This window comes from Aulostomus chinensis, chromosome 5, assembly GCF_037954235.1.
Source record: "Aulostomus chinensis isolate RoL2024-O1b breed Wild chromosome 5, RoL_Achi_v1.0, whole genome shotgun sequence".
Classification (NCBI taxonomy): Eukaryota; Metazoa; Chordata; class Actinopteri; order Syngnathiformes; family Aulostomidae; genus Aulostomus; species Aulostomus chinensis.
In genome coordinates this window covers 6412764-6432255 of record NC_141324.1, presented here as the reverse complement: position 1 = coordinate 6432255, position 19492 = coordinate 6412764, and the positions used below count along the sequence as shown (strand labels likewise).

Here is a 19492-nt window from a genome sequence, read left to right as displayed (position 1 = left end):
GAAAGCCTTCAAACCTGACTATTCCATTGGAGCTACTCAAGCAATCAACAGCACGAGCACACACATGATCTAACCTGCGTATAATGTATTTCTTGCGAGGCTGTTTGATCTGGATGATGACAGAGATGATGAGTAGGATGACAACCAAGCCACAGGTCACTCCAATGATAGTGAGGTTAGTGTTGTCCAGAGTGTCCAGGATACTGGCTTTCCTTTTTTCTAGTTAGAGAGACATCATGGAAAAGAATGACCTACTGTATAAGGTTCAGCCACAGATTCTGTTGTAAACAGCTGATGGTGAGTTTCTCCTCATTTGTACCAGTATACCTTTGCAGTGATTCTCATCCCAGGGGTACACACAGTTCTGGATGCCGTTGCAGACTAGGGTGTGGTTGATGCACATGTTGCTATGGCAAAAGAAAGTGTCTCCTTCACATGGAGCTAAAAAAAAGGACAAGAGTTATGCAGTTGTTGTGTACAATGCACTGTAACTTAAGCAAACACACTATTTTTTGTTGTTGTGATATTGCTTGTTGTTTTTCTGACATATTTTGATATAAATAGTTGATTGATGGGGCTGTTGAGTAACAGTGTGCAGCATATGTAGGAGTACAAAGCATGGTTTAAGACAGACGGTTGAAAACTACGGTTCCAAAAGAAAGGTCTGTCTGATGGATAAAGTGGTGAAAATTATGGAAATATGGCTGTTTTATGTATGTGTTTTGTTTGTCCGTTGTATGATGTGTTCTGTTTTACTGAAGCACATTAGGCCTCATGTCTGGATATTAAGTATGAACCAGTTTGAGAGATTAATGTATCATCTCCAAATTTGTTCCCCTTCTTCAATTAGAATCACATCATCACATGTCCTCAAGGACAGCTAGACAGGGGAGGAGACTTATCTTTTACACAGCAAAAGGATGGATGGATGGATGGATGGATGGGCAAAGAACAGACAATCCAAAAACACAATGGCATAAAAATATAAAAACATTTAGGCATTAGGCCCATTGGGATTATACATGTATAAATAATACTACTGTCTAAAAATAAAATGGTTTTCTGCTTAAGAGGAAAACACCTTCCCTAAACAACATCTTACCATTTTTCTATCCATCCTTTTAAAAAAATCTAGTCAGTACCATTGTACTACCAATTTGGTTGTAATAACTACTATGGAATAAGTCACAGAAAAACAGAGCTGATGTGTAAAAGACGGCTTCTTAAGTCAGAAAAAGAGAGGAATGATGTTTCACTCACGATCATGGAAGGTTGTGAAAAGGATCCTGAATTTGCTCTTCCTGCTTCCCTCATCAGCCCACAGCCTCACCACACCCACTGAAGAGGACAGCATGACATCGTTGGCCACAGTGGAGCAGAACTTATTCTTCAGGTGCTCAACCGAACTGCTGCCATCATAGATGGCAACAAAGTTACGCTTGCATTCATTTGAATTGTGCATCTCGTACTCCAGAAAACGCATGTAGATCTGTGAGACAAGGATATGAGAGGATGAATAGAGCCATGTTAATGATTAGGTCACAGATTAAGTCACGACACAGTAGTATTATGATATTTAGCCCATGATAGTATCATGAAATTATTTTTTGATAATAAATATAGAACAAGAAAATTAATGGCATGATATCTGTGTAACTGGATTTAACTGGCTCCAATCTGAGCACCTCGCAAATGACTGAGCTTCTCATCCTATCTCTAAGGGAGAGCCCAGCCACCCTGCGGAGGAAACCCATTTCGGCCGTTTGCATTTGCGGTCTCGTTCGTTCGGTCATTACCGAAACCGCATGACCATAGGTGCACCCCTCTTCACCACAACGGACTAGTTTAGCACCTGTATCACTGCGGATGCCACCCCAATCTGCCTATTAATTCACAATCCTACCCTTGCTCGTGAAAAAGACCCCAAGATACTTAAACTCCTCCAACTGAGGCAGGACCTCCCCCCGACTTGAAGTGGGCAAACCACCCTTTCTGGCTGAGGATCATGGCCTCAGACTTGGAGGTGCTGATTCTTATCCCAGCCGCTTCACATTTAGCTGTGAACTGCCCCAGCAAGAGTAGGAATAAGGAATAAGTCCAATTTACTGCTGGCAATGCAGACCAGACTCTCACTCCTCTGGTAGAAAGACTGAACAGCCCTTTGTAAGGGACTATCCACCCCATACTCCCAGAGTACACCCCACAGGGTGGTCCTAGGAACACGGTCATAAGCCTACTCAAGATCCACAAAACACATGTGGACTGGTTGGGCAAACACCCATGCCCCCTCCAGCACCCTAGCGAGGGTGAAGAGCTTATCCACGGTTCCACGGCCGGGACGAAAACAACACTGTTCCTCCTCAATCTGAGGTTCAACTATCACCCTGACCCTCCTCTCCAGTACCCTGGCTTTCTCCCTGCCCAGGGAGGCTGAGGAGTGTGATCCCCCGATAGTTGGAACACACTGTCTGGTCCCCTATCTTAAAGATGGGGAACCACCACCCTGGTCTGCCACTCTAAAGGCAGCACCCCCGATGTCCACGCAATAATGCAGAGACATGTCAACCAACACAGCCCCACAACATCCACAGCCTTGAGATACCCCAGCGGATCTCATCTACCCCTGGAGCTCTGCCACCGTGGAGCCGACTGATAGTCATTCTCCATGGCCTCACTGAACTCCTCCCATGCCCCAGCTTTTACCTTGGTGACTGCCATGGCTGCACACCGCTTGGCCTCCCGGTACCGGTCAGCTGCCTCTGAAGACCCACAGTCCAACCATGCCCTGTAAGCCTCCTTCTTCAGCCCGACCGGCCCCAGCAGCCTTATGGCCACAGCTCACAATGACAATGGCAGAGCAGAACATGGCCCATTCTGACTCAATGTCCCCCACTGCCTCCATGATGTGGTCAAAATTCTGCCGGAGGTGGGAGGTGAAGATCATTCTGACTGGTTCTTCCGCCAGGCATTCCCAGCAAACCCTCACTACTCGTTTGGGCCTGCCAGATCAGTTGACAGCTCAGCTCCTCTCTTCACCCGAGTGTCCAGAACATGCGGTCGCAGGTCAGATGATACGACTATAAAATTGATCATAGACCTACGACCTAGGATGTCCTGCTGCCACGCGCACCAGTGGGCATCCTTATGTTTGAACATGGTGTTAGTCATGGACAAACTGCGACTTGCACAGAAGTCCAATAACTGAACACCACTTGGGTTCAGGTCGGGCCTGCTGTTCCTCCCAGTCACACCCCTCCAGGTCACACTGTCATTGCCCATGTGAGCATTGAAGTCCCCCAGTACAATGGAGTCCCCAGTTGGGGCACAAGCCAGCACCCTTCCCAAGGACTCCAAAAAGGGTGGGTACTCTGAACTGCTGTTCGGCGCATAAGCGCAGACAACAGTCAGGACCCATTCCCCGACTTGAAGGCGAAGGGAAGCAACCCTTTCGTCCACCGGGGTAAACCCCTACGCACAGGCAGAGAGTCTGGGGGCTAACAAAAAGCCCACCCTGGCCCTCCTCCTCTCACCCAGAGCAACTCCAGCAAAGGAAAGAGTCCAATCCCTCTCAAGGACTTGGGTCCTGGACCCGGAATGATGTGTCGAGGTGAGGCCAACTATATCTAGTCGGTAATGCTCAACCTCTTCCACCAGCTCTGGCTCCTTCCCCGCCAGAGAGGTAACGTTCCATGTCCCAAAAGCCAGCTTCCATGCCTGGGGATCAGACAACCAAGGCCCCTGCCTTGGACTGTTGCCCAAACCACATAGCACCAGACCCTTCTAGTTCCTCCTACAGGTGGTGACGAGTCCATGTATCCCTTTCAGGCAAGGCCCGGTCAGACCCCATGAACTAAGGCCCGCCACCAGGTGCTCGCCATTGAGCGCCTACCCTGGGCCTGGCTCCAGGGCGTGGCCCCAGTGCCCCTCCGGGCTGGGTTCACAAACTCCTAGGTTAAACTTCCATGAGGAGTCTGTTGAACCGTTCTTTGTCTGGGCCTTCGCCCAGGACCAGTCTGCCTTGGGCGATCCTACCAGGAGCAAAATGCCCCATCAGCATAGGTCCTAGGGTCACTAGGGCACTCAAACTCCTCCACCACGATAAGGTGACGGTCCCAGGAGGAGTGATGGTTCCAGCAGGAATTTTTAACAGATTTAAATCCAAAACGGCTACCAGCAGTGATGTTAAAATTTACATTTTCAATGTTTTAGGCTACAATAATGAAAAGTACATTGCCCCTGGGATTTTTGATCTTCAAATCAAAGATGGCTGCCTGTTTCAATATTCAAAAGGACCATTTTTCAGTCGTCATGTAGCCTTTTATTAGGCTGTATTTAAGGTTCTGCTCATGCTGAATTGAGTTCTAAACAATAAAATATTTTTCTGTAGACTCTAATTTCTGAATTAATTGTTAATTGAATGATAAGGGCACTTTTTAGAATTCTTCGGCAAAAATGTGTGAATGAATGATAGAACATCAAGCTATCAATCAATTAAAATCAATATCCAATTTTTGGCAGTACAAGTGAACAGGGGCCTCATAAATCAATACTTGCGTGGATCTCATACTAAAAAACTGCAGTCGCAAGAATCGTGGAAGTTGCGTATGCACAAAAAAATCCAGATGTATCAATATGTGCAAGCGCCAGAATCCACGCACGTTTCCTTGATACATCCCAATCAGCGTGGAATTGAGCGCAGATGTCGGAGTGACCGGGCCCTCCCCCGTTACACCCACCTATAAATACGCAAATTTATTAAAATAGGGTCTCCGCTGTCCGCACTCGCAAAATAATGTCAAAGAAATAGAGGTTCACGGTGTGCGAGCTGGAGGTGCTAGTCGGGGAGGTGGAGGAGGGACAGAAGATTCTGTTTGGCAGCCTGTCCAGTGGTGTCAGTACAAACAATGAACATTGTGAGTGAGATAAGAAGTGCGAGAGGTTGAACGCAGTGGATTCAGAGCAACGCACCCCCGCGAGATATAACAGTGGAGGGGCCTGTTATTGGCTAAAGTTCCCTTCTCATCACCAGTGTTGTTTATCATCGTGTTCATACATCTTAACCTCTTCTAATGACGGAAAGAACGAGTCGCTACATGTTTGAAGTTTTATGACGATAGTAGAAAAGTGTTGGCTCCTCCTTTACTGAATGATCAAAGTGATACAAAGCACAGTTTTCCTCACTAAACCTCAGCGAGCATCACCACGTCATAAGCTTGCACTACTGCTAGCACTCAGAAAGATTTTCTCTCTATTTCTCATGCATGTCTGCAATTCTAACTTCCTAAACAATGCAAGCTAAACGTAGGACTAAATTCAACACTGTGCAATCACTAAATGTAATAATTACAATAATCAATTGGCTTCAATCTAAATTTAAATAACAATATGGAAAACGGTACTAACAGGACCTCAAGGTGGAGGTCAAGCAGCGTACAGTTGCCCTATGGAGGAGTGCTGGAAAGACAGGTGGGGTCAGGGAGAGGGGCACCTGACCTGAGAGCACTCCGCTCCCAGAATGCAGGTCTTTTAGTGATTCCCAGTATCTCTAAAAACAGACTGGGAGGTAGAGCCTTTAGTTACCGGGCTCCTCTACTGTGGAACCAGCTCTCTCCATGGGTCAGGGAGGCAGACACTTGAACTACGTTTAAGTCTAGGCTTAAGACTTTCCTTTATGACATAGCCTTCAGTTAGGACTGGTTCAGGTAGCTCTGAACCATTGATAGCTATGCTGCTATAGGCTTAGACTGCTGGGGTACACATCAGGTTACATGGAGCCCTTCCCTCCTCTCCTCTCCTCTCCTCTCCTTTCCCCTCCCCCTCTCTCCTCCTCTCCTCTCTGCACATTTTTGGAACTGTCATTACCATTACTTGTTGCACTTTGTAGTTTGGCCTTGGTGTCTCGCAGTCTCTCTGTGTTTCCACAGATCCACCAGAGCCCCAACCGCCGCCTGCATCGCCCCCCCCCACCCCCCCTCTTATTCCCTACTGTTACACCGGCCTGCGCTCCCCTTCCATGAACCAGTCTGCCATCCAGTCCCCCATCAAGCTGGCTTGCTCTCCCTGCCTCCCCTTCCAGAAGCTTCCTTCTTCAACTGTTAACATTTCCATGTTTCCCACATTTTGCATTGTAAACTGTTTTCTTGTCTGTAACAACATCTACTGTCTAACAACATCTACTGTCTACATCGTCTGTCCCTCCTGGGTGAGGGATCCCTCCTCTGTTGCTCACCCTGAGGTTTCTCCGATTTTTCCCCGTTAAAAGGTTTTTCTATGGAGTTTTTCCTCAGTCGATGTGAGGGTCTAAGGGCAGAGGATGTTGTTATGATGCCATGTGAAGCCCTTTGAGACAAACTGTTTGTGAAAACGGGCTATACAAATAAAATTGCCTTGCCTTGACGGGATTTGAGCAGCGGCAGTCATGGGCAGCACCTCTGTGGGGGGAATGTCGCTGCCACCCACGCTGACTCCGAGAGCCTGGAGGGTAAGTGGCAACTCCATTTCTAACGCAACATTTCCACGTTTTGCCACAGATGGAAAGGCAACAAATACACAGAATCAGCCATTTAAATAAACCAATAGACATTGATCTGTCAGCCATGCTGCCGATGTGCAGCACACCTGCCGGCGGACGGGCTGCCTAGTCATCCACCAGGACCAGCGGCATTCGGGCCAGCCCGTCCTCACACAGGCGGTCCTGCAGTCGCAGGAGGATATAACGGGGATCAATGAGCCTTAACCGCCTGATAAATGTTCTGGAACGTTTCACGGACAAAATAAATTAATCTGGCTTCATGAATCGTGTTGTAGCTTCTTCCCCTTTCACATTGTGGAAATGAAATTCTGGCATACGAGGACGGCAGCCTGGTCAGGATCGGCGTCCATCGCTCCAGATGATCTGCACATTGATGGAGTGGAAACCCTTACGATGAACGTAAGCGTATTCCTCATGGGACAGCCCTTTTATGGCAACACGAGTGCTGTCAGTGGCTCCGATTACATTCGAGAATCCGGTTATTGCTGTTAGTGTTCTGTTGTGCTTTGTTCTAAGTTCCCTGCAAGATGTGTTTTTGTTTTGATTCTGCGTCATGTGTTCTTTGTTTTGACAGGCCCACATGTGCCGCTGTGTTGTGGCTGTGCCCCACCCAGTCCTCTCTTCAGTTTCCCGCCATTTTTGAAAGCACACCTGTTTTGCATTAGTGATTATTTCTTGTGGGTATTTAAGCCCAGTGTTCTGTTTAGTCCTTGCCAGATCGTGCCAGTATTTTCCCTGACCGATTCAGCACTGTTAGTTTTTGAGACTGTTATGTTATCTCTGTGTTCTGACCTCTGCCTGTTTTTTGACCTGCCCTCTGGAAATTGCCTTGGATACCTTTGCCCTGACTGGCTGTGACACCTGATTCTTGCATGTCCCTGTTTTTGACCTTGCCTGCCGTTCTTGTACTTTTTGCTGTTCATTCAACATCTTGGATTGTGAACTGCAGCCTGCAAGTGGGTCCTTTCCTACACACCGTAACAATTGCTGCAAATTGCTCTTTAATATTGGCCTGTTCAATGATCATTTCAACCACCCAGGGAATGGCCCGGTTGAGGGTCGACTGACTCACCCCGAAACGGTCCGCCATCTCCAGCTGGAAGGCTTTTTTTTGCCCGATGTATGTGCGGTTATCAAATAATGTCAGTTACCAAACACCGCCACAGGGTGTCGCCAATGGACCAAAGTGCAGTTAACGCAAGAATCAGCTTTCCACCAACTTCTATGGCACCTCCGGAGTTGGCGTGAAATAGCGCAAGAATCAACGAACATTTTGCGTTGATACATCTGAACGTGAGCGTCGATCCTGGTGTACGCAAGTTTTTCTTGCGTAAACCACGTTGATACATGAGGCCCCAGGCCTGTACAGCCTGAACTCTGTCCACCTACCCCTAAAATACATCACACTCAGGCAAGAGAATGCAAGGCTTGTGATGAAACGTTGAGGGGCTCCTTTGATGCAACAGTGAGGGAGGCACATCTGAGTGGTGACAAGGAGGAAAAGAGAGGCTGAAGAAGTTCAAAAAGCAGAGAGCAAGCTGCAACAACAGGAGGTGGGTAGGGTCCAGACAGGACAGGGAGGCCTTAGATGGAGGAAAGCACCCATCCTGTGGTCCAAAACAGGCAAGAAGAAGGGGAAGGACCTGGTGGTCTCTGAAATCACAAGGATGGAGCAGGAGAGCAACCAAGTTCAAGCTGTGGCCCTGGAGTTGCAGGGGTGCTGGACAACATGGGGCGATCATTAGGACAGAGATTTGGAAGCTGCCACAGGCTCGACTAAGTTTTCTCATGAGAGCAACCTATGACACCCTCTCCTGCCCTCAAAACCTCCACCAGAGGCTTAGCACAGAACAAGTCTGTGATCTCTGAAACCACCATTGCCTCCCTGCAGCACATTCTGTCAGGCTATAACATCACACTGACACAAGGCTGTTTCAGATGGAGACAGAATAAAGTGCTCAGCAAGCTGATATAAGTGGCTGAAGGAAAAAAGAACTGAGGCAAACAGAGAAAGCCCAGCCAGGCACCAACAGAAGATTGCCTTCTTTAGGTGGGGAGATACAACAGCCACTACTGACAACACACCAGCTCAAAGCTTTTGGGACCAGGGTTGTAGTAGAAGATAGAGGTGGACATGGGCAGACAGCTCCATTTCCCAGAAGAAATCTGCAGCACCACCCCTTGGCTGGACTTTGGGCTGGGGTCCTCAGCTGGAGAATCCAGCTCCTTGTTGAGCTCACAAGAGGGGTTGGAGGCTGCCCACAAGAGAAACTAGGCAAAATTTGCATACCAGGTGGCCGAGTGCAGAGATGGATGATTGAGGGTTAAGCGTCTTCCAGGGGAGGGGGGAGCCAGAGGAATTGTTAAGGCCATGACAACACAGCTGCTGAAGGCCCTGGGGTGTCGAGGAACTAAACTGCACAAGGCACTGGGGAGCTGTCAGAAAAGGCCGAAAAAGCAAGCTTCTGGATGTAGTTGAGGAGACAGGATTGGGAGTGTTTAGAAGGGTTAAGGGTTAAGACACTTCCTGCAGCTAATAGGGTTAGATGCAGAGATTGTCAGGGAGATGTCCCTCTTCACTGTCCCGCCTCCAGATGCGACATCTGGCCCTTTGGGCATCACTGTCTGGCCTGCGGTATGTCAATCATAAATACAAATGAACAAGTATTTATGCTGTGCATGCAATACAATTGTGTTGCTTTTATTTTAAAAAGGCTGGTTTTTATTAATTTTTTATGGATGTAGGGATCTGTGTCTGTCTGTCTGCACAGCAACAGGTGATGCTAGTCAGCTACCCCTGGCCCCCTAAAAGTGTTGGCTCACATTATAAAAAGAAAAGTTGATTCCGAATGCCGCATCTTCAAAAAGATGTGGACTGCTAAATATTTATTTCTTTATAGAAGTCTAAGGTAAAGCTGTGCTCTAAATTCTTGGTCCACAAATCACTGTGTTTAAGGATTACACTCTGAATCACAACTATGCCACAGATTGGATTTTTCTCACTGAACACGTATTCTGAACTTAAAACATCAAAAGCACTTATTGCTCTTCTCAGGTTAATCAGTTGCTTATCTTTAACATACTGGAAAACACCTTTTTCATTTATGAAGATGAAGTTAAAAATAAACCTTTTGTCCTAGTCGGGTCATATTACAGTACACATTATTAAACAACTTATGCATGGCCTAACATGGTGCAAATAAACCATTCAATGGCCATAACACTGTCGGCCAAACTGCTAGAGTTGACTTTCTAACTGGCCACTGAGAATCAGTGATTTGAGTGAGTTCTGCAACAATAAAAGAGAAAAACAATTAAACAATAATTACTGCTGTAAAAAGTACAGTACACAGCAACAACAAAACACTCAATGAGTAACCTAAAGTGACTTTTTCAACAGTGCAATCAATGTTTCTCCGGTGTCCGGCGAGGAACTAGACGGGGAAGCGGGGAGGTGGCGGTAGACTTGTCGGTGATGTGGTGTACTCTTCTTAAGTGGGTCTGCATGTTTGTCGTGCTGCCGTTGTACGGCTTCCTAACGCGGCATTCTTTGCGAATGACAGACGTTTTGTCGAGCTTTCCGTCTTTCTTTGCGAATCCGTAGTGTTTCCAAACATACAATTTAAACGTTGCGGGTGCATTAAATATAGAAGCTTCCTCGCTGCTGTTCACGCGAACGTCCATGCTGTTTTACTAGTAGTGTATTGTTTGTGCCTCACGGCTTCCGTCCGTATTCAATACAATACGCAAAATAATGATGGTGCATTCATAGCGCCTGGGGAACAGCAGATGGGGTGAAGTTTAACATGAATAAAACGGCGCTTGCATCGGATTTTACCAATACCCACCAACGCATCGAGATGTATCTAGATTTCACCCATCAATTGCATCATACCCAGTGAATGAGCCGATGCACTCGCATCGCGCACATGCACATCGATGCATCGATTAATATCGATTATTTTCCACACCTTTAGTTTTGATGTGTTTTCTCTTCGGGCAGCAGCCGACCTAAATACGAGAATTTAGACTCTTCTTCTCGGCCATCTGGTAAGTGGGGATTGTCAGAACTTTTACAAAGTGTTTGTGAATGTGTACAGTGTCTTATTTCTTAGGAAACATTGTTGTTTATGGTTATTATGACCTGCGAACGTTTGCATGCGTGCATTCAGGGGCGTAGCTCTCAGCCTTCTTTATTTTATCAACAAATTCCATTTTATATGAAGCTCATTCTCTTAGTGTTGAAATATAAACTAAATTCTGTAAAAAATTATCGTTATAATTGGTGCAGGAGAAACGTAACGTGTCCAGACATGTCTGTTGCTTAGCGTATTTTTTTCTGTGTACCTGTCGTGTGTGTCTGCACAACTCGTGGATTAGATGTCCATTTTCAAACTGGAAAAGGGAATTTTATGGCAAAAGAGCTATACTTTGTTTATGTGGAGTAAATGTTTCATTATTTAAGCTGTTCAAAGACAAATGTTTACTTGAAAGGGTGAGATGTCTCCATAATAATCTGCTGCTGTTGCCTTTTTTCAGAGACATGCTGTAGATGACTCTATGATCGTTAAGGTGCAGTATCAAAGCCACAAGAAATACATCAAGTTGCAAGCTGCCGATTTTGAAGAATTCACTGCTGAGGGTAAGTTTTGAATCTGGCATATGACTCTAAAGAAATTCAGACTAAGTAGAGGTCATTATATTGTAAGGTTTTCACTAACTCCTCTGCCATGTTGTTGTTTAACCTCATTACTTAGTGAGAGAGAAGTTTTCTATCCCTGTGGGAAGCATCACTGTGGAAGATGACACTGGTACCGAGGTGGATGAAACTGTCTTTGCTGAATTTGCTGCTGTGGAGGGGATTTGTTTCATCATCAAAAACAGTCATGATGATGGTAAATGCAAAAAATGTCATTTCTTGAATTTTCAGCAGTGTTCATATTAAACCATTAATTTCTTTTATCCTGTATAAAATATCAACAAAAGTAAATGTAAAATACCCTTTGGTGTTACTGACGGGTAATAATTGATCACTTAAAAAACACAGCAGTAAGCCTCCACAACAACGAATGAGCAAATATTTTTGATATATAATTACACTTATTAGTCAATACGCATGGTTTTAACTCTCAAGTCACTGGATTCTTGTATGTCAGTTTTTGATCCTCAAGTAAAAAAATGAAATTAATATTACATCATCTATTTTGTTTCCAGATACAGGAAGCTCTCAAGCTTCACCTCTATCCACACCATCTTCAGCCAGTAGGAGCTTTCTTTCTGTGTCTAGCAGCAGTGAAAGCGACACAAGACCAGCCAAACGGTCTAAAAGTGATGAGGAGGCACTTCTGATTTCAGCCAGAGATGTAAGTTGAGCATCAAATGTGAATGCATAATCCAATCATGTTTTGATTGCTCACAGATATGGAAGGGAAGAGGAGAATTTTTATTTTATTTTCAAGTGCACACAATCTGATTTGAATCTTTAATACCTTAAGTTTATAAAACAGATACTGCAGTCAAAACCAGGAGGGTCCAAAGTGCTGGAAGAATACGAAGAGACAGGGACACTAAGTGACAGCACAAGAAGGCAGATGGTCAATATTCTAACAGCAAACATGGTTGAGACTGAAGGGTAAGTTTGTGATACCACCTAAATAATTCAGGTGATCATAATCTAAACCAGCAGGTTAGTTGTTTAAAGTACTGGTTAAAGGTTTATCAGGAATAAAAATAATAATTACCTCCCAAACAACATCCTCAACATGCTTTCTCAGGTAGGATCACAGATTTTTATAAATCATTGACCATGGTAAAAGCAGCTAACGTTTAAAATACTATGATACTAATTGTTCTTGTTTGGGGAAAACAATCAACATTACCACTTTGTACAAACACATGTAGAGCTGCATTGTTTTGAGAAGAATAATATCAAATCAGATTTTTGACAAATAAAACAAAGAAAAACGGCAGGTGCACAAATTCTGTTCTACGACTTTCCAGCCCAGAAGTTATGTGAAAATGTTAAGGCCAGTTTTAAACACAGAAACTGAGACCAAATTGGCCTATTTTTATTATTACTCTACTTTTTGGCAGAAGAATTCCTCAGCGAGTAACCAAAGAGAGATATGCTCTGGGAATTGTCACCTTATTCCCTGCATTAAAGGATCCTCTCTCCAAAAAAGGATATGTAAGTTGTATATTTATGTTATAAACAGTCTTGTATTTGGAACAAGTGCAGGTTATCAGTGAACTGGATCTAGGGGAATGCTTGGGTGTGTAGAAAGCTGACTTAAATATTTTTGGTTTATTTTTCTAAGGAGCACTTTTATGACAGCCAAAGTGGCTCGGGTTTTATGGCATGGAGGCTCAAGACGGTTCAAAGAAAGTCAAAGCTTGTGTCCAAAGAAACAAAGATGGAGATGGTTAGAGGAGGTGGTCCAGAACAGAGGAGGGTGCTGCCTCAGGCTGTTGGTCAGTTGGATGAAGACCGTTTTAAAGAGCTCATATCCTTGATGAACCATACCAGTGACAGAGAGGTCATCTTGCTGAAGATGATGGAGACTTTTGCGTATAGTATTTACCATCTAAAAAACATTGCCAAAATCAAAGGTATAGTGTCTAAATCAGACTTGGAGAGACGAATCCATGCATTTGTCTCCTGTAGGTTAGACTACTGTAACGGCCTGCTCACTGGTATCTCTAAACAAGCTGTTAAACAGCTACAATACATTCAGAACGCTACAGCTCGAGTCCTGACTAGAACCAGAAAATACGACCATATTAGTCCAGTGCTCAGATCTCTGCACTGGCTTCCTGTTGCTCAGAGAATAGACTTTAAGACAGCTCTGCTCGTATACAAGTCTCTTCATGGTCAAGCACCAAAGTACATCTCTGATATGTTAGACCCATATGAGCCCTCCAGGTCTCTGAGATCCTCAGGTAGAGGTCTCCTACAGGGGCCCAGAGTCAGGACTAAACATGGTGAAGCTACTTTCCAGTTTTCTGCAGCTAAAATCTGGAACAGTCTTCCAGAAAATGTGAGACAGGCATCAACTGTGACAATGTTTAAGAACAGGCTGAAAACTACTCTGTTCAGTCGTGCATACGACAGCTGAAAGTATTTTATCTGCACTCTTGTCCTTTTCTTCTCCTTTTCTTTAAATTAATGATTCTATTTATGTTTTATGATTTTATCTGCCTTTTTGTGATTTTCAGATTTTTCTGCAACTGTAAAGCACTTTGAGTTGCCATGTGTATGAATTGTGCTCTACAAATAAACTTGCCTTGCCTTGCCTTAGACAGTGCCTTATCCATAAACCCTATGAATCACATAAAATACTCTCAGTATTTCCTAGGCTGCTTGATACTAATGGGCTGGTAGGTACTGATATTTTCCTGTCACTGCAATGTATAGATTTTAACTGTTATTATCAGTAAACAAACCTAAAAGAGTTCTTTTGTGCTGCAGATAGCCCAGGATTTTAGCCTCCTTGTTGGACCAGAAACATCCACAAGACTCCTCGAAAAGTGGCATACATACAAAGGAAAGATCATCAAAGAAGCAGAGAGCCTGACTACCAACCAAGTGCTTCAGGGTCTGCTAAAATCTGCAAGGAATAAGTACACCGATGAGTCTCTCGAAAATCACTCAGGTAGTGAGTTGTAGGCCATTTGATTTTATTTATCTTTATTACATTTTACTTTATAGAGTAATAGTCATAATATCTAGAATTGATTTTGATGCAGTTTCTGTACTGATGAATTGATGAATCCTTTGTTCAGTGTAGCCTTTAGTTTAATACTTGCATAACCTCAAATATTTCCAGGAATTTTACATTTTCAATAATTAGTTGTCATGGTTAAATTTTGAATTTGATTAATTTAGCGAAAATCATTATGACACAAAATGACATGTTGCTTGTTGCTGGGAAAACAGTGGCTCCTGCATCAAGAACTGCAACATGACTAATTTATTGTTGTGGAATGAAGGCTGTTCAATGAAAATGCACAACATGAGGTGCATGTATAGGAGGATAAACCACTGTTTTGTTTTCAAGGATTAATTTCACATAAAAAAGGCTGTTAAAAAAGGACATGGGTATATAACTGTGAATGATCCCAGATTGCCACTAGCTACTTGCAAAGCATTCTGGTTTTACCTTGCACAAACTGGGAACAGTATTTTTCCTCCCTTTTGATGTAGAATTAGATGTAGATCATCTTATTGGAGTTTTTATCAGTCAGTCTTCAATTCAGAACAAAAGAAGCTTGAGATATTTACTTAATGTCATTACCTTTGATGTTGCATGAAGTGTTAAAATCAGAAGATAGCAGTGACTGTGGGTTATAAGAGAGATATCATTGGTTCTGATTAAACTCTGGACTTGGGTTCTTTGATTCTTTCAGAGTGGGACAGTGATATGGCGTCTTTCCTCCTGCTGCTGCATATCCTACCACCTCAGCCTACTAAAACAAACACAGAAGATCAGCGCAGCTCAGGCAATGGATCACCTTGTTGTCTTTCACAAGGTATGCACTTGACTTTAGTATGTTAAGTGGAAAAGTTGCAGTACAAAATTAAATAAAATGTATGTATTATGCCAGTCTTGCAGGAGCCTAGACGAACACCTGAAGACCCTTGAGGGACACCGGCAACCTCACCTTCTTGCTTGTGGAACCAGCAAACAGGCCATCAGCACATACTACATTATGATGGACAAGAAACTCATCCCCTGCCAGGGAACTACATCATTGGCAGCATTGGTTGAACTCTTTAAAATTCACTTCGTACTGAGCATAAGCTATGATGACGCACTCAGGAACATGTACACATTCCTCCAGACAACAGTCTATGGTATAGATGTTGAAACAACTAAAGAAAGCCCAAAGGTGAAGGAATTGAGAGCCAGGTTCATGAACAGGAGTTAAGTGCCATGTCCTCAAATCCTGTGTTTATTTGTACACAGTGTGCATCATGGCACAATGTACCTGATACAATTAAGCAGCACCCTTTTCTAAAGTTTTTCTTTGTGGTCTGTCTATAATATGTTTGTTGGCACAACAAAAATAGCAGAAGAGCAAAGTTAAGGAAAAGATGCCATCATTTCAAGTTCATTAACAATGTTCAGGTGCTATATTTGTAGGTCTTTACATGATGTACCTGGTGCATTAGTTCAGCACCTTAAATTTTTTCATGGGTTATATCCTGGAAAAAATTTTGTTCTTCTTTGTGCTCAAGATGATTGTTCATTACAGTTTAAAAGTTTTGCAGGTTTTAGAAAGCACTTAAATGGTTTTCATTGTACTGATAACACTGGCACAGGCAATGTTGTTGATGCGCAACCATCCCATCAGTCAGATTTGGCTGAACAAGACTCACAAAGAGATGAGTCTGACATGGACTTGGATGTCTTAAATCAGCCTTCAACATCTCATATGTCAAAAGACCAGGCAAAAGATATGTGTGCTTCCATTATAGCAAAGTTACAAGGCAGTGGTGTAGCGAACAATGTTGTGTTGTCTGTTGTTGAAAGCATGGAGGAGTATGTGAATGAGGTTCATGCAGATCTGAAAAAAGTGTTAAATTTAGTGCCTGCTGATAATCCCAGTAGAAGTGCAGTGGAAGAAGTCTTCAGCAATACTTCAAATCCCTTCAGTGATTTAAATACAAACACCAAATGGACAAAGTATTTTTGTGAGAAATGGGGTGTTTTTGAACCGGTTGAAATTATTTTAGGAGTGAGATATGACACAAAGAGAAATAAAGTCAGTGGAGTGTATGAGCAGGTACCAGTAAATTACACTTTCATCTATATACCCTTGTTGAAGACACTAGAATTCATTTTTAAGAATGAAGAAGTCTGTTGTTCTCAGCAACTTGTACCAAGACTTTTGTGATGGAAAATATTACAGAAATCACCCGTTGTTTTCAGAATCTGAAAATTCATTGCAAATTCAAGTTTATTATGATGACTTTGAAACATCAAATCCCCTCGGGTCAAAACAAGGCATACATAAGCTTGGATGTTTATATTTTACACTTCGAAACTTGCCACCACGTCTAAACTCATCCTTGATGAATATTCATCTCATTTCTTTGTTTCACTCCCAACTTGTGCATGGGAAGTCCCAACCACTGTTTCACATCCATCACCTTCCCCCTTTGCCCAAGTACCTAACATTTCTCAAGTGATCTGATGAAAATAATAGTAATAATGAGAGGAATGTATGAGGAGAATCCACAGATTAGGTGAAAAGTAACTATGTCCTAATCATTCTAAAGTTTTCAGAGTTGTTTTTTAGTTCTTGATTAAGGGTCTTCTGTGTCTTGTTGATGTTGTACATTTCCAAGCACTCCAGTACCCATGTGTGTGCCAACAAGTCATTGGCTTTTTTGTAGTCAATCCATGTGGTGCAAAGGTTGGTCTGCCTGTTCTTGCAGTCTTGGTTCACTGCTCTATCAACCAGTAGCTACTGCTTGGCTCCCTTGGTATTGCTCATAATCCTTTCTTGGCTCTGCTCATGTACTGGGCTTTGTGCCTTTTCATCTTAGCTGATATGATGCCTGACAGGAGCTTCCATGTTTCACAGAAGCAGGTCATTGGCTGGTAGTTAGATGGGATTGTCCACCCTTGTGTAAGCCATTCTGGGTGGGTCCCATCCATCAGCAGATGGTTCATTTGTGCTGCTAGACATTCATAGAGTGCAGTTAATTTCTTCAGCCAGGAAATGTGGATCACGTCAGAGCCCAGTGCTGTCAACCTCTTCATAACTGATACTCTGTCAGGGATGTCTGCTGTTAAGGTAGTTACCAGACTTTGTTGCGGGATATCACAGATGTCTCCTCATAGATAGCCTAACCACTAGCAACCTAGCCTTCTTCCCCCATATGCTCTTCAATCTATGTCTTTTTCCAGTTTCCTACTTTTCATCAAGTTTCCCTGGTTTCCTAGTGCCTGACACTGACCTTGTTGACCTGGGCAACGTCTGAGCCGGTATAACACAAGCATTCATTCCACTCATTCTGAGGTAGGCTAGCAGCATTAAAAACCTTGCCAAGACCCACACTGGAAGTATGTTACCCGTCAAGCCCAGGAGTCTAACCCCCAATCTCCTGCACTAAAGTCATAGGTGTTAACCTGATCCGTTAGTACTATACTCTTGGTCCAGCTTCCACCTGTCTAACCATGTGAATGTCTAAATTCATCACATACACCGAAGGCAAGAAAATCTCCACAAATCAGCTGAAAATTAGTTTGACATGAACAATACTGACCTTAGCTCTTGGTGGTGCCCGGATGTACCACCTGCAGTCAACAGCCTCAGTCGCCAGTGTCTGGCTCTCTCTTGTGATCTGAGTGGATTCCACGAAACCCTCTGGACCACTCAGCTCAAACTCACAAACTGTTGAGAGCAGCATTTTGACTTCAAATCTTTGTTGAGACCATTAAATAAAAAATGACTTATAAGTGGAGAGAAAGAGAGTATAAGAATCAATTTGGAATTTACACAGTGTTTTTCAGAGAAGCTGTACATTTTTAACATGATGCTTGTTTGATTACTGCATTAATACAGACATAGTGTTTAGGGCTGTAATCAAAAACTACATATGTTATATCATTTAATGACTTGGAATGAGTGATAACTGTTTTTCTAACATTTTTTTACTATTGTAATAAATTCAATGTTAGTGTTTATGAGACCAAAGATGTTGCATGGCTTCATAGGAAAACCCAACATTACCTTAATTCTAGCCTCCTTACACTAGCTCCTCGTCAGTTTTTCCCTTAAATTTAACTGCTGTTGCTTTTTAATTCACTAAATGGCTTGGCGTTCTAGTAAAACCTGGACCTATTACATGTCTATACCCCTTTGAGGTCTTAAAACCCTAAGAACTTCAAAATCTCAGTTTCGGTCCCACTATTATTCGTCATGTTTTTTATACACCATGAGATTTATGAAGACTATGTTTGTGTTATCTGCTTAGTTTCTGTCTTTTAGTCTTTTATTAGAACTGTGTGTATGCGTCTTTCATTAGAACAGTTTGGATTTATGTAGTATTTTATAAATCATTCTCTCTTTCTCTCTGCTCGTCTTTCTCCCTCCACCCTGTTCACATCCCTATCTGTCATTCTCTCACTCCTTTTTCTCTCTCTTTATCTCTATCCCTCTCTTTCCTTCTCTAAATCTCTCTTTTTCCATTATCTGTCCCTGTCTCTGCCCCTGCTTTCCTGCTCTCTTTCCCCCAAGTGGTCAAAACAGATGGTCGTTCCCAGTGAGCCTGGGTAATGCCTGTTAAAAGGAAGGTCTTTGTTGCCACTGTTGCAAGAATTGCTTACTCATGGAGAATTGTTGGGTACAACTTAATTGAACGAGTGTGGTGCTAGACCTACTGTACTTGTGAAGTGCCATGAAGTAACTTTTGTTGTGATTTGGCGCTATACAAATAAAACTGACTTGACTATACTGTGTTTAGTGATTTTTATTACTATTTTAATTTTGTACAACACAGTGGAAACCTTGTTGTATTTAATATGTGATATGTAAAAAAAAAAAAATTCAGAAAAAAATCATTCCTCTAGCACTCTATGGTCAAGGGTAAATGAGTTGAATTATAAAACTGGTTTCACATTTTCCTATTCCCTTGTCATTTGTTGTGTTTTTATCTATAAGATTCAACATGTTGACAATGAAAAAAGTGTTTGATTCAGTTTTATCTTGTCAATTTTTGCTTACTACAGGAATGATGTTTATATTATATTTACATTATGGTGCTTTTTACAGTAAGTTTAGTCGTGATCACACAAATCAGATACTTACATGGCAGAGCTGGCAGTGCACCAAGTTCTTTGAACTCTGGGTCTAAAAGCAAAAGAAAGAGGAAATTAATCTATGAAACATTTAGAGACCTTGATGTTCCAACTTCAACTTGTCTCCAAGCTGAGCAATTCCCCTCCCCTC

At 43.0% G+C, this 19492-nt stretch overlaps 2 protein-coding genes across 4 annotated transcripts in view; one reads left to right on the top strand and one right to left on the bottom strand.

Annotated features, from left to right (window-relative positions):
* LOC147260986 (neuropilin and tolloid-like protein 1) overlaps nt 1–19492 on the bottom strand; it is a 44881-nt gene that overhangs the window by 3209 nt on the left and 22180 nt on the right. For all 3 annotated transcript variants that reach the window (XM_086205158.1, XM_086205159.1, XM_086205157.1), the window contains 5 exons: nt 19352–19393; nt 17808–17935; nt 1261–1489; nt 328–441; nt 75–219 (listed from right to left, as the gene is read on the bottom strand). In XM_086205158.1, coding sequence (XP_086061284.1) covers nt 75–219; nt 328–441; nt 1261–1489; nt 17808–17935; nt 19352–19393 — 658 coding nt within the window. The remainder of the gene's footprint in view (nt 1–74; nt 220–327; nt 442–1260; nt 1490–17807; nt 17936–19351; nt 19394–19492) is intronic.
* On the top strand, nt 9099–15459 carry LOC147260987 (uncharacterized). Its single transcript, XM_086204780.1, has 8 exons — nt 9099–9167; nt 11072–11174; nt 11290–11427; nt 11747–11895; nt 12028–12164; nt 14001–14184; nt 14939–15061; nt 15137–15459. The coding sequence occupies exons 1-6, from the start codon at nt 9099–9101 to the stop codon at nt 14002–14004; spliced, it is 600 nt and encodes a 199-aa protein (XP_086060906.1). The 3' UTR covers nt 14005–14184; nt 14939–15061; nt 15137–15459.

What these genes read in the sequence shown, in the direction of transcription:
- LOC147260987 (XM_086204780.1), top strand. Translation starts at nt 9,099, where the DNA reads ATGTCCCTCTTCACTGTCCCGCCTCCAGATGCGACATCTGGCCCTTTG. An exon ending in GCATCACTGTCTGGCCTGCG is followed by an intron (nt 9,168 to 11,071) that starts GTATGTCAATCA and finishes GCCTTTTTTCAG; the next exon opens with AGACATGCTGTAGATGACTC. An exon ending in TTCTGATTTCAGCCAGAGAT is followed by an intron (nt 11,896 to 12,027) that starts GTAAGTTGAGCA and finishes TAATACCTTAAG; the next exon opens with TTTATAAAACAGATACTGCA.